The sequence below is a fragment of the Aythya marila genome (genome assembly GCF_965140915.1).
Source record: "Aythya marila genome assembly, chromosome: 17".
NCBI classification, from domain to species: Eukaryota; Metazoa; Chordata; class Aves; order Anseriformes; family Anatidae; genus Aythya; species Aythya marila.
The window spans coordinates 422,504-436,108 of record NC_139058.1 but is presented as its reverse complement, the minus strand read 5'-3'; the positions used below and the strand labels follow the sequence as shown (position 1 = coordinate 436,108).

The 13,605-nt window shown below is 42.4% G+C and overlaps 1 protein-coding gene across 4 annotated transcripts in view; it reads right to left on the bottom strand.

The window, feature by feature from the left end:
* TTC28 (tetratricopeptide repeat domain 28) overlaps window positions 1-13,605 on the bottom strand; it is a gene marked incomplete at its 5' end in the record, with an annotated part of 156,886 nt that continues 143,281 nt past the window's right edge. For 3 of the 4 annotated variants that reach the window (XM_082773929.1, XM_082773930.1, XM_082773931.1), the window contains 3 exons: window positions 3,992-9,474; window positions 10,003-10,110; window positions 11,193-11,322. In XM_082773929.1, the coding sequence (XP_082630055.1) occupies window positions 7,850-9,474; window positions 10,003-10,110; window positions 11,193-11,322 (1,863 nt within the window). In that variant the 3' untranslated portion in view covers window positions 3,992-7,849. Of the gene's footprint in view, window positions 3,104-3,640; window positions 3,729-3,991; window positions 9,475-10,002; window positions 10,111-11,192; window positions 11,323-13,605 lie in introns of those variants that run through there. The other variant, XR_014318671.1, reaches the window with a different exon arrangement.

Genomic DNA, 13,605 nt, shown 5'->3' with positions numbered 1-13,605 from the left:
GAGATGTGCAGTGCTGAATGCTGGGGACAAAACAGGAAAATGAAGGAGCACTGAAAATGAAACAGGAAAGTGAAGGCTAGCACTGTTTCTGGGTGTTCAAAAACATGATTTCAATAAAAACTCAGTATTTGTTGAAAATAATGCATTCTGAATGTCTTAATTTGCTTTTCAGTTTCCAAGCGTTAGCTTTCAAATTTTTCAGATTTTTCTTCACAGCTGTGCTAACGAGCTCCTTCCCCTTTAACACTGTGTTAGATGCCCACAGAAAAGACTAGGTAAATCAGAAAGAAAAGCAAAATTAAACACTTCAAGATCTGACAAAGGGAGGGCAAAACTTTAGCGTTTAGCACTCTGGAAAGGAAATGATTCTTCCTCAAAAAATGTAGATATGTCTCGCTGTGGTACAGCTGACAGTGTTTACACTTGCAAAGATTGTCACTGTGAATAATGCTGCCCTATTGCTGACAAAATAAAGTGCTATTTTGAATGGACATTTCTGTCAGTTTTCAACCCACAGGAAATTTAAATGTACAGTTTTAATTTATGGGTAGCAACTGTATGTTTTTGCACTCAGTGGACTCCCACTCCAGCATCCGTCCCAGCACAGTGTCCGTATCCCCACATGTATGCATTTCATCCTTCTTCCCAAAAAGGGCCACAGACCCTACTTGTGGGCTCACCTTTGTCCACCCTTTGAAGCCATCTTTCCCAAGTTTTGTTCATCAGTAACTAGAACTAATGATGCATTTACACATCATCCCCAACAGAGTAGAAGAGAGCAGAGATTCAGATGGGGAAATTCAATGTTGCCAGACAACCCTCCCACAATTAAATGGCTTTAAAAAAAATCTTCAATATGCTCTGTCTATAAAAACATACTTTCATTCAAGTCCCTTGCAATGTGAAAGATGGATGCTACGGAAACTGCCACTCAGACTTTTGCCTGTACCGGCTTTGTTTTATTAAGCAAAGAAATTACAAAGGGCTGTGCCAGGACACGGTGGGACTTTAAGAGTCTGCTTCCCAAAGTTCTCAAGCGTTCTGAACTTTCCTTTATTTGTTTTTTTCAAAATCCTGGCTCAATGTAGTCCCCTGCTGCTGCTTTTTCCCCATATGGACAACATTTGTCTTTTGTTTACTCAGCCAGCTGCAAAGTGTGCTCCCTCCAAAACCCTTATTCTCTTTGTTTATACCCAGATCATACCACACACGACAGCATCATCTGAGTAGCTACATCCTGCTGATTCCAGACACTGCATACAGACAAACCACTTCAGACCCATATGTACAATTTCACCACGGTCTCTGCTGCTGGACAGGATGCTTCCTCAGCACGCTGTTCTTCATGGGAGCCCTCTGGCCTATGTTCACCCTGCATAGGTATCAAATACAGACAGTGCAGTAGCACCTCAGCAGCTCCTGGCTTTTGTTAGATTGAGCTTGCCGACCGACTGGAGTCCCGCTGCCTAAACACAGGTTTGCATGTATGTGAAGTGGGATGGCGACATTGAAATGTAAGAGCATGGTGGCAGGAGGTCTGTAACGGGACCTGCTGAAGAAGCATGCTTGGCCAGTGCCCACCACACTAGGAGCTGGGTCAACAGGCTGGCCTGCGTTATTCACCTCTGTGTACAGTAGCTGGAAGACATCAGGCGAGACATCAGGTTAGGTCCCATGGCAGACACAGTGCCGCACAAGGCTCGTACCTTAGGAACAAGCCTACTTGTGAAGTGCCTGTGACCCTCTTACAGCCTCCGGTACTGTGCTGCAGGGCAGGCTTTGCTCTCGCTCTAACAGCTTTCCACCGATCGCAGAACAGGACAACTAACTGCATCTGTCTGGAAGGGTAAAAGGCAGAAGCTGCGGGGCTGGGCTGCCAATGCAGGGGATGTGAACTATCTCTCTGAACCAGAACTCCTCCCTTCCATTGAGTTCCCAGGACCCTGATGTGATAGAACAGGGGTTTGTAATAGCAGCAATCATACTTTCATTCAATGAACAGCGAATGAGAACATGTTTTTTCTTATTGTTTTTAATATCTAAACATGCTCTTCTATGCCAAAAGATCAAAGCTCTGCACTTCAGCACCCAGGTTATAGATTTGAGACTTGGGAACAGTGTAGGTGAGGTAAGTATACCCTAATTCTGACATAAATGTCACTGGAGTCCTCCTATCTAATCTGCAATCTCAGGTACAGTGTTGGTACCCATGTGCCTAACCCTGAGTTTGACTTTTTCCATTTGCGCCCTGAAGTATCTTTTAGGGAATATCCTCCTGTCCTGGTCACATGTTGGAATAGCAATGCACATGTTATCATCTGCTCTCTTACAGCCACAAAGCACTGGAAGTCTGAGGACTAACCAAGAGAAGAAAAGATGTTTGTGATGGTGACCTCTCGGATTGTTTTGTAGTGGCTGGCAGCAAACCGAAGCCCCCTCCAAGAGATTCTCAGAGGAAGATGTGGGAGACCCTTTACAGGGACAGCATGCTTCTTGTTGTACAAGCAGCATTTGCTGCAGTTCCCTGTAGAACAGCTTTCTCAGAAGCCAGTGAAATACCAGGCACAGTAATTTACCAATAAGATCCCACACAGTTGATGTCACCATGTAAGAGAAGATGGACAGTACTCTTTCTGACAGGAATTAAAAAAAAAAAAAAAAAGTTCTTCTCTTTGGAGAGTACATAAATAATGAGAAAATGAGGTCATGTGGGATAAATTATATGATGGAATGAGAGCTGGGGTGTTTGCAAGTCTCCCTGACCATTCTTAGGGAGAAGCAAATGCTGCTTCCAGCTGGGAGCTGGCAGGAACAGAACTGTGCGCTGTGCTTCACGCATCTGGCAGAAGGGTGAGGGAAGGGCACATGCAGGTATGTGCTGCTGGTAGTGTACATCAACCCACAGTATGTGTGCATCTGGACACTCAAAGAATGCTCCAACCTGTCCCTGACACATATTAGCATACTAAGTACTAGATACAAAAACGTTCAAGGTCAGGCTTTAGACAACTTCCTTCTGTTTTTTGCAGTTCTGAGCTGACTTCTTCCAACACTTGCTGTTCTAGAAGTATGTCTCTGAAGGGAACAGGACTTTCTTGAATCTCTGTGATAAAATGGAAGAATCTTAGTAACAACAATAAGACGTGTCACCAGGTTGTAGGTAGTCCTACGAGCATGACCAAGCTGAGGCAGCCATCTATAAAACCCTTGCTGGGGAGCTGCACCATCTGTGTCTTCAAATACAGAGAATCAGCTACATTTCAGAAGCATGCCAGGAAAAGTCCCTTTCAAAAGAACTAGTGCCAGGAAGACTGCAGTGATTTGTGTGGTTTAGGTTCCCTCGTTTTCAGCAGATTAAAGACTTGGAGGGTAGAGACTGTAGGCCAGTAGCAGCCTGCTGTTTCATGACCTAGGACATGGTTTGTGTCTTCTATCAACAGGGCTAGAGGTAGTGTTTACACAACTGGGAGGGAGGCATCAACGAAAATTCCAGAGACCATAAAAAAGTCAAATTCTGATTAGTTTCATCTGGTCACCAACACCTCCTTTAAGGACAATGGCATCTTTAACACAAGAGCAGAGGGAAGGCTTAAGTAAGCAAGTTTCAAATGGCAAAGGGTGTGGGGAAAATGTATCGTACCTTCAGCACTTGGTCCTTCCACTGTGCAGGGGTGGAAATAGGTGGTCCGTGACGTTCCTTCCAAGCCTACATGTCGTTTTGCTGCTGACTAAAACAAGAAAGACAGTGAGCAAATGCTGGTTTTCACCGCCTACCAGGAAACGCAACTTCGAGTCATCATTTGTAGCAGCAGAGCTACATTCTGATAAAAAAATACATTAAGTTCTCAGTGACCCCTCATTTCCACAGGAGAAGTTGAGGACAGCTGTCACCCCATTAGTCACACTTCAAAATTCCAAGCCACCTGCCAGGACAGAGAGCAGTGTGCTAACAAATTTGTTAACAATGTCACCCTAGAACAAGAGACTGGAGTACTGAGAGAACTCATGCTTTAATAGACACTGAAATCACAAAGGAAGAAGGCCAAATGCCTTAGCAATTTCAATAAAAATATGAAAATCTTTTTACATGGTAAATTTCATAATATAAAAAGTTTAATGCTGTCTGGAAACAGTTTTAATTTACAAAAAAAGTCCATATAGGCCAAACATGGCTAACACTGCATACAAGGAGAGCAAGTGCTAAAGGGCTGCTGCTTGGAAGAGTCTTTGCTGACAATCCTTTCTGAGTTATCATCTTCAACGCTCTTTGAAGGTGTTCTGCAACCGAGGGGCCAAGTTTTCCATGCGCATTCGCAACTTTTCTGGTCTGCATGGCAATGCAATAAACCCAAACCATTATCATCACCTAGCCTGAAACTACCAGTGTTTCTTTGCAGATTCACAGATTTTCTGTCCTCCTGTTCTGCACCTTGAAAGAGATGGTCACAGAACCAGTTTGATCTAATGAGAGGAAATACGGCCAAGAGTGATATACATGGGTGTAGCACCCCTTCAATGCTTTTTCCTTGTTTAAATAAGGTATCACGAAAAAGAAGGAAAATCAGTAACCAGTCAGAGTTCAGGCTAACCAACAAAATCAAATTAAACTGGATTTTGTTCAGTGAGATTATTTACTGTTCCCCTTTAGTTTAAGCTAAAGACAGTCAATAAAACAGCTGCAATTAGTATCTCACACAGTAAAATATACTGAATAAAACCAAACTAAAACACATTCTATGGCCTTGGGGAACTGTTGCATGTGGCAGGTTTAATGTGGAAGTTGGTAACACCTAATTCTTATTGCTCACTGTATTAAGCAGTGTTGTCACTTGTACCATGCACAAATACAACAACAACAAATGCATTTAAACTCCACAGAAGGGATTCTAATATCAAATGCAGAACATGTTATTTCCTGAATTTCTCCACATATTGGGCAAACCTGATAAAACTTCTTTTCCTCACAAAGGGGTTGTTTCTCATTCAGGTGATGGTGGAGTGAGGCACAAGGTGTGTGAAGTGTCTCCCAGACAAGCAAGCATGCATTTTCATGGCTCTCATTAAGCCAATGGAAGTGTCCTCTGTCAAGCTAATGGAAATAAATTTCTCAAAAGACTTGTTCTAGTGACACTCACCTTCCATATTTATACAACACCAATTTCCCAAATACTGAACATCTGAACCTTTCCCCGCTTCTAATACTCCCCTCCCCTTAAAAAAAACAACAACACAATAGAAGAACCACCCCCCACCCCTGATTTATCTCTTTCTGAAAACTTAAAGCCAGTATGAAACCTACTGGCAGCATGAAAATGGTTTGTACCAAAATGGCAGTATAGAATTTCTACAGAGTAAAGATCCTTTAGTTATGGAAGTAAACTACAAGAGGCTTATTTCCGGCATGTTTTGCAGCACTACAGGGAATATTTGCTGTTGCTATAAACAAGAAGCTGCCCACTTCCATCCTGGATGTTCCTGGGATGTCGTTCTAAAAGTTATGCTGGTTGGAAACAGAGTAGGTCACACGGAGTCTGTCAGCAGTCTTGTGACCACAGCAAGCTGCATGATCAGCAACATTGCCATCTATATGACATGCAGATCCTGTGCTGACTCATTTGGGCCCACTATTCTAATTTTTCCCACCTAATGGCGAGAAGATATCTAGCACCAAACCATCTCAGAAAGATGTAATATATAGACAAATAATTTGAATTGTATGAGTTGAATGGGTTTACTCAACTGCTTTGCTACATTGCATAATATGAATAAGTAACTACTCTTTCTTTCTGCACTGAAACTTTTGTGATCAACCATCCATTATTAGCTGACTATAACAACACAGTCCTATATTCTTTGCCTTTAGCACTTGTGTTAATTTCTTGTGATAGTGAAAGCATTCTCCCAACGTCAGTGGATTCTAGAATATACTCTAAGCAAGCGTTTCCTATGTGCACCACAAGTAAGCTGAACCTAAGTAAGTTTATATTACAGTATCAGAATTGAATCCTCTGTCCTGCTATCATGCTTTTCCTGCAAGATCCCCCTAAAAATCACAAATGTTCAGGTCCACATTTTCAAGAAGAGCATCCAGACATGACAAGTGCAACAATTATCTGCATCAGCAACGATACTCTAATAAATTTAGAGATCTGACTGCACTCACCATTCAGGTAGTCAGTTGCAAGACTGGAATTTGACTTAAGATCCATGTAAAAGTCAGGGCCTAATTAATAAGCCTCACAACACCTCTGTGAGGTAGGTACGTAAGTATTACTATCCCCACTTAGATAGACAGGGAAGACGAGGCACAGAGAGGTGAAGTGATTAGCCTTCAGTCACTTGACAGATTTTGGGAGTGCATAATAGAAACCAAAAGCCTTGGTAATCCAGTGCTCCGACTTCATAGCACATGGCCTGTGAAACACTTTGCTTGGATCTAAGTGTGCTAAGTTAATATCCAGAGTTTTCAGTGCACATAAATTATCATTTTGATTCTGATTACATCACTGCATTTAATGGCCACTTAAAAAATAATCATCTCCAACTTGATCCACAACACCTAAACACCATCTAGCCTAGGAAAGCTTAGTGTTTTTTACACATCACCTCTGGGGCGCTCTTGGTTCTCTTTTCTCCACAGATCAGAGGGTGCACAGGTTCTGCATACAGCTGGTCTGCATGTCCCCTCACGTCCATGTTCAGACAGCACACTGACACTAACCTATCTCATCCGTGTACACTGGTATACGTGCTCCTGAAGAAACTTGTTTCCTTAGCCAGAGAAAGAGCTCATCAGGGACACATCTGCAGATATTTGCAGATATCTAGAAGGATCGGAGAAGGATTTATTTGGACAGGTGATTTCTAAATCACACACACTTATGTTACATTCCTGCCTACTGCGAAACTGTAAGATTCACTTTCCTGTGCACACTTAGCAGACACTATGCTGCCCAAATAATTGCCAGGATGAAAATTTCACCATCGTAACACTATGTGCCAGAAAGATTGGAACATTCAATAAAAACAGAACTTGTGTCTCTGGCACAGCCTTACTATCTCATTCTGAGGCTCATCTTGTCCATTATACCCAAAACATTTTTTGGGGAGCAGACCAACCAGCAAAAAATCACCTGAAAGGTTTCCCTCCAGAAAAAAGTTACCTGAGATGCAGATTTTAGAATGGGGCATCTCTCTCCTCTTGTCTGTGTCACCAGCCTTTAAATGATGCAAGAGAACTGCCAGTATCAAGCTGCTATGGAGTTGTATTGCCAGCAATTTCTTGTGTTTTGCTAACAACTTAGCAGAGATACCTAGAGGTGTCTTACCTTGTCCTCTCTGTCAGCCTTTGAAACCAAACAAAGAAACGGCTTGTACTTCTCCAGGCAGAAACTTGTGCACACTTTCTTTGCGGTATAAATGAAAGTTTATACCACTCCTCTCACTTCCCTCTCCAATCCCTGATATGTATAGTTTTTGTATAAAAAGACAGCTGAAAAACCTCCTGTTAGGATAAGAAATACAAGTAGGTGGCTTAAAATCTAGTACTTTATGAACAGAACAAGATTTGTTGGACCTGTTGCAGCAAATATGGAACACTACATAGAACCTGTTATCAAGTGAGTCTTGCCAAGGTCCTGTTAAGGGAAACTAAAACCCATCTGTGTAAGACCCATGTTTCTACACAGTAATAGACAGGGTCAATCTGTCATGTTCCTGTGTATCTACAACTGTGGGTATGACCATGGCTTCTTTGATAATATTCTGTGGTTCTACATTGATAAAGGCAAGTGGGCAGAAGCAAATACTTTAACAAGACTCTAAGTCATCAGTTGGTACTCAAGACATTTCAACATTTGGAGGAAGGAAAAAATCTTCCCGGTGATAAGAATTTATAACCATTCCCAGATGGCAGCCTCAAGGGGAGTACGGTTCCTGGAGTGCTACTAGAAGGTGGAGAATGAGCTGATGTCACTGCATTTGGAGTTTCAGGGTGTCTGTGTCCATTTGGAGGGTTCTTTTGTGGAGAAGCAAGTTGTTGCTCAATAGACAGATCCTTCAGCTCCAGCTTATCTGCACTTTCTTCTTTGCTGTGACGTGGAGATAAATTTAGCAAGCTGAGAACATCTTTCTTAGAAGTCATTGTGCCAGGAGCTCCTCGGAGAATCTTTATTGGGCCAGTGGAGTGCTGGGGAGTGTTCTGCCAGAACATCTTTAAGTTGTGAATTGCTTGCACTTTTTCATCAATGGCAGCCATTTTTAATTTGTCTATGTCTGGGGCATCAGCTGGACTTGAACGAGCAGAACCAGCTGAGGAATAAGATAGAGCAGGAGATGGGGTGCTGCCACCAGGAGACTGATGCCCTGAGCTTGGAGAGAGATTTCTGGGTGATTTAGAAATATGAGCACTGTAAGGAGAGCTAGGGTACTTGAGCTTAAAGTGAGGCTGCTCAGTTAAGGACCCATGTAAATCACAACTTGGAGATGGCTGTCCACTGTATTGGCCTGTGCCTTCTTTGTTTGACATCTCCGATGTCGTGGGGCTATTATAGCCAGAACTCACTTTCTGAAGGGATGAACTCCTCGTTGGAGGCTTTGGTTTAATTGCAACAGGTGAAGACTGATTCTTCTGACTAGAGCTGATTGGCCTACTGAATGCACTGGTCTCTGAAGATCTGAATGCAGATATACCCGCTGGCACAGAAGCTGCATCATCTGAATTTTTGCTCTTATTTATTTGGCTACTGCTTCTCTGAAGACGTTCAACAGCAATGAGGTGACTCTGAGTTTCCTCCAGGATTTTTTGAGCCAACTCTTGGGGATCAAGCTTTGGATTACTGTCCTCCTGGGATTTGACAGTGCTGTCAGTCTCAGTACTAGACTGGTCAGATTCTCCAGTATCAGAACTTGCAAGTTTCCCAACTTTTTGGAAAGGTGAGTTTGGACTAGGAATAAGAGTCATTTTAACAGGAGAATTTGGCGTACTTATGCTCCCTTTGGAATTGACAAGTTCTTTAATACCTCCAGTTTGACCAGTTTGGGGATGTTTGTTATCTGGGGAAAATCTTGTTTTTATATTTTCTTGGTAACTGGCCAAAGGCTCATTGCTGATTATAGAAAAACCTTCATACTCTTCCTCATCTTTGCTGGCCACAGTGCTGGTTTGTGGTGACAACTGGCTCTGTATTGCAGGCCTATGCAGATAGATGTTCTTTGGCCTCTCATAGTCCTGACGTCCTCTGTGTCCCACACCATCTGGCATGCTCTCCGGCTTGGAAACAAAACTCATGGAAGAGGCAATAGAGCTCAGGCTATATACAGAAATGGCATCTGATGCAATGCTGTCTGGACAAGTAGGAGAGAATGGTGGGTTTTGATACTGGGGTACAGGGTTGGAAATAGACTGAGCAGAAGCCAGTGACTCTAGTGATGAGGAACTGTCCAGGCTAAGGCGCTTAGGCAGCTCTGTAGAATCTAAAAAAAAGAAAAAAGAAAAAAGTACAAGCATGCCCCTAGATACACAGTAATATGAAATAAAACCAAGTAATGTTCTTATCAGAATTAAGAGGAAATGCTACAAAGCATGCACTATTCTACTTTAAAAGAAAAATAGCAAAACAAAATTAAAAAAGGAACCAACAACCTACTACTTAGGTGAGAAAAATAATGTGCGCAGACCAGGAAATGCATGGACAGGAACCTCAGACCAAGTATCCTAGAGCAAAACTTTGGGAACTTGTCAATTGATTATGATTTTATATCTCAAAATCTTCCAGTTGCTGGAGTCTATTCCCAGCTTTGACCTCAGCCAAGTCTTAGTGTTTGTTTTCCATAAGAAAAATACATTTGCTGCACCTCTTGTATGATGTATGGTCTATGATGCATGTATGACGATGAATGCATGATGTCTGCAAAAGGTAAGAGTGTGAGATTACAACATAAGCCATTCTGATCAAATTATCAGATGGTTATAGGAGCAAAAACTTCTGTAAGTAGCTTTACCAAAAAGTGCCAGCAAGGACTGTAGAGCAAAGTGCATGGTCCTTCTATTAGCTTGTTTCCCAGTTTTCAGAATCACCTCCTCTTGCCCAACTTCACAAAGGTCAAAACCTGTAGTGGAATACAGAGCAAAAAATCACACCTCGTAAAAAGTTCCCATGTCCTACAGAAGTGTCATCTTGTTTATAACACAAACAGAACAAAGAGATATGAAATCCTGCAGTGTCCTGGAATGATGTCTCCTTACTTACAATATACTTTTTGCTGGTTTGGTTTTATTACTATTTAACACACCTTCTTGTGAGCCTTACTGGGCTGGACATATTCAACACACACATACACAAATCGGTCTGGTCCGAACTGATATACAAATGCACTGGTCGGTATTTTAGCTACAAATTATATCCAATTATCAGGGAACGATGGACTAAATGCATCTCAGGGGACAGGGTCTCACATGGCCCTAGCGTTCATTCTTGAATCCAAAGCTTTCTCACAGGAATGGGTCTGAAGAAGAACAAAAAACTTGGAATTTAGCAAATGAGGTCCGGGCAGCAAGAGGCATAAATGTATGAGAGAAACGATGTTAAGCTTTTATGAGCTCTTCATGTAGTCTTCTTGGACATCTCTTTCTGCCTCTTCCATGCAAAGCCCTTCTTCTAAACAGCAGCCAAGCCAGAATAAATCCTAGTTTAATACTTAGTTCTCATCTGCCTCTTCTGTAGAATGTAGACCCTGGTACATACTATCACCCTGACATGCCCTGTCCTTGTCCATTGTGCACGTTTCCCAGATGAAGGAATGATTGGTTCACTGCAGGTAGAAGACCAGAAGCAAACTCACAAGTATGTATTATGAACAACAGTGAATCAGGATCCTGAAATAAAAACAGGGTTTAAACCAACCTGACAGCACCAAGCTGCTGTAAACTCTGAAATCCATATTCTGCTGACTTAGGGTAAGTTTTGGGGCATGAGAGAAATACACAGCACTGGCCAAACAGTGAGTGAAAAGTCTGTGTATGTGAGCTGGTAGAGATGTACTGAGCAGTCAGGGATCACATCCAGAGATGCAGAGACCAAAAAGAACCCAGACAAACAAATCTAAAGCTGTGAGATTTATTGCTACTTCAAGCCACCATATAGAACTAGCAATAGTTTTTAGAAAGATAATAGAAAGAGGTGTTTTCCTACCTAAAGCTGCCAGAAACTCGTGACAGCCAGGAAGCCTCCAAAGTTGGACACTGATGGAAACCTGGATTGGTGCAGAGGAGAAATCTTGTTCTTTCTCACCTGCCTGAAGTTGAACCAGGACTTGATGTAGCTGAAAGTAACAATGCAAACATTAGCCATTCCTTAGAAATTAAATAACTGCTTTTCTGACAATCACAGCTAAGGAAATACACTGCAAACAGCCCTTCCCCTGTACACCTGTACTCTCAGCTGCTGGTCCTGAATGGAGCAGTGGGATGAAAGGTCTGAGCACAGGGAGCAGTCCAGAAACAGCAATGATGGACAAACTTGAACAGCGGCAAATCTAGAGACAGAGCAGGAGTGAGGGTCGGGGGTGTGGCAAGCAGAAACTGAGCAAGGAGAAGGAAGGAAGACTTTCCTAATACCTCTATGGTCTCCCAGGAATGAATCGTCTCAACTGTTCTCAAGGCACAGGAGTAGCAAAGTTGAGAAAAAAAATGTGTTTATAAAGATCTGACACAAATTAAGGTGCCAAGATCCCATCTAACTCAAAAACACAGCCAGAGCAGGAAGGATGGAAAGTCATTAATCAGGGACCGGCTAACCTCAGGACCACCCATCTCTTCCAACCCACAAAGGCTTACGCAGTCTTTTTTCCACATTAGCACCATGGAGCAAATTCCAGGCCTGAAAGCAGGGTGAAGACACTACCCTGCAGCTCAGGAAAATGGCTCTGCAGTGACCAAGGCATTTAATCCTGCATAGCAGCGTCACTCCCCAGTGCATGTAATACTCACCATTCCCACAACATTTTTAACAGCCTTCATGCAGCAAATAACAAAGAAGGAAAAGAGAGGAGAAAAGAAAGAAAGAACACAGGTTATTCTGTGCTATAAAATGCCTGTAACAGGGAGTCCTGCAGTGCAGGGACACATCCACATGCAAAACAGCATCCTGACTGGCAAGATGCTCTGTTCTGAGAAAGAAGGGAGCAATGGAAATGATTTGTGCTATGAATCAGTAGCCCGGCAGTGTGGGAACAGGCAGCTGGAATCTGGGAGTGCCCAGCTCATTACAATCAACTCAGACACATAGCAGGCATATACCCAGTCCAACCCACATTCTGGCAGAAGACAACATAAAACAAGCCCTTCTCTTGTTTTCTCTGGGATACATTATTGGCACTTAAATATTCAACAATCCCTAGTTTTTCCTTGTATGTGTAGTGCTACCAGAGTTTGTTCTTTTGTGTTTCCTGCCTTCCATTTTGCACTAAAGGTAAGTATTTTCTATTCAGAGCAAGAGATCAAGCTCCCTGCCTTGCTGCTTCAGTAACATCAAGAGCACCTGCTCCCTTACAACATCAATCAGCTTTACTGGAAAGACAGAAAAAAGCAACACCCACTGATCGAGCTGTTCGTAATTATGCTTCAGTTTTGAACAAAGTCTTCTCTCCTTTGGGACAGGCAGAGCCTTATCTCACCAACTGAACCGCTGAGAATAATGAGGGGAGAAAAGCAAGTAACAGCAGCAGATGTGAGAGCTAAGCTGAAAAATCCTGACTTGTAACCAGATAGATTCTTGTGCAAAAGGGAATTCTGCCTAGGGCTTGGGCTATAGAAGAACATTTGCAAAAACAATGCAATACCCTTGCCAATACTTACTGCAAGGGGCAACTGAGGAAATAGTAAGTGCATCTTTTGCTAGTCATCAACAGCCATCTGAACATTTTGGGTGATGTAATTATCTAAGGCAAGACAACAATCACAAAGTAAAGTCGTTGACACTGTCACACATTCAGATCTACTGGAATGTCATTCTCTACGCATCATACCCCATTTACTCTGGGCCTTCCTCTGGAGCTAAGGAGGAAAAAATAACCCTGCTATTCAACAACAGAAGTCTCAGACGCTAACAGAAGAACCAAGGAAAGAAATCAAAATGCCATAAAGGGCAAGCCGTTAGAAATATCCCATATGTTATTGTAAATTCTGGCAAGAAACTCCTTGAACGTAGTCAAATGGATGGACAAAGCAGGCTTCTTAACGGATCATTACAAAGCTGTTACTTTGTATTTTGTGCAGATAAGACTCACAATGACAGAAACTACTCTCTAAAACTACACAGGGATAAACCCAGATATTTACCATGGTACTCCCCTATAACATTTCTGCATGGAAAAGGGGGAAAAGAAAGTGAGCTTTTCACCTATTAACTATGTGCAGTGTGTTCACTTACTAAGGCAAGCACTAACATAAACCTCATTAGAGGAGCAGTCAGGACAGTAAAAAACATATAAAGGAAAGCCAGCCAGGCCAGTGGCACAGAATAAGGTTAGGTTCTGCTAGGCATGCTACAAAGACTGGTAAGAGAAAGGAATGTCAAGGAGATGGGTTGTATGTCTGTGTAGGGG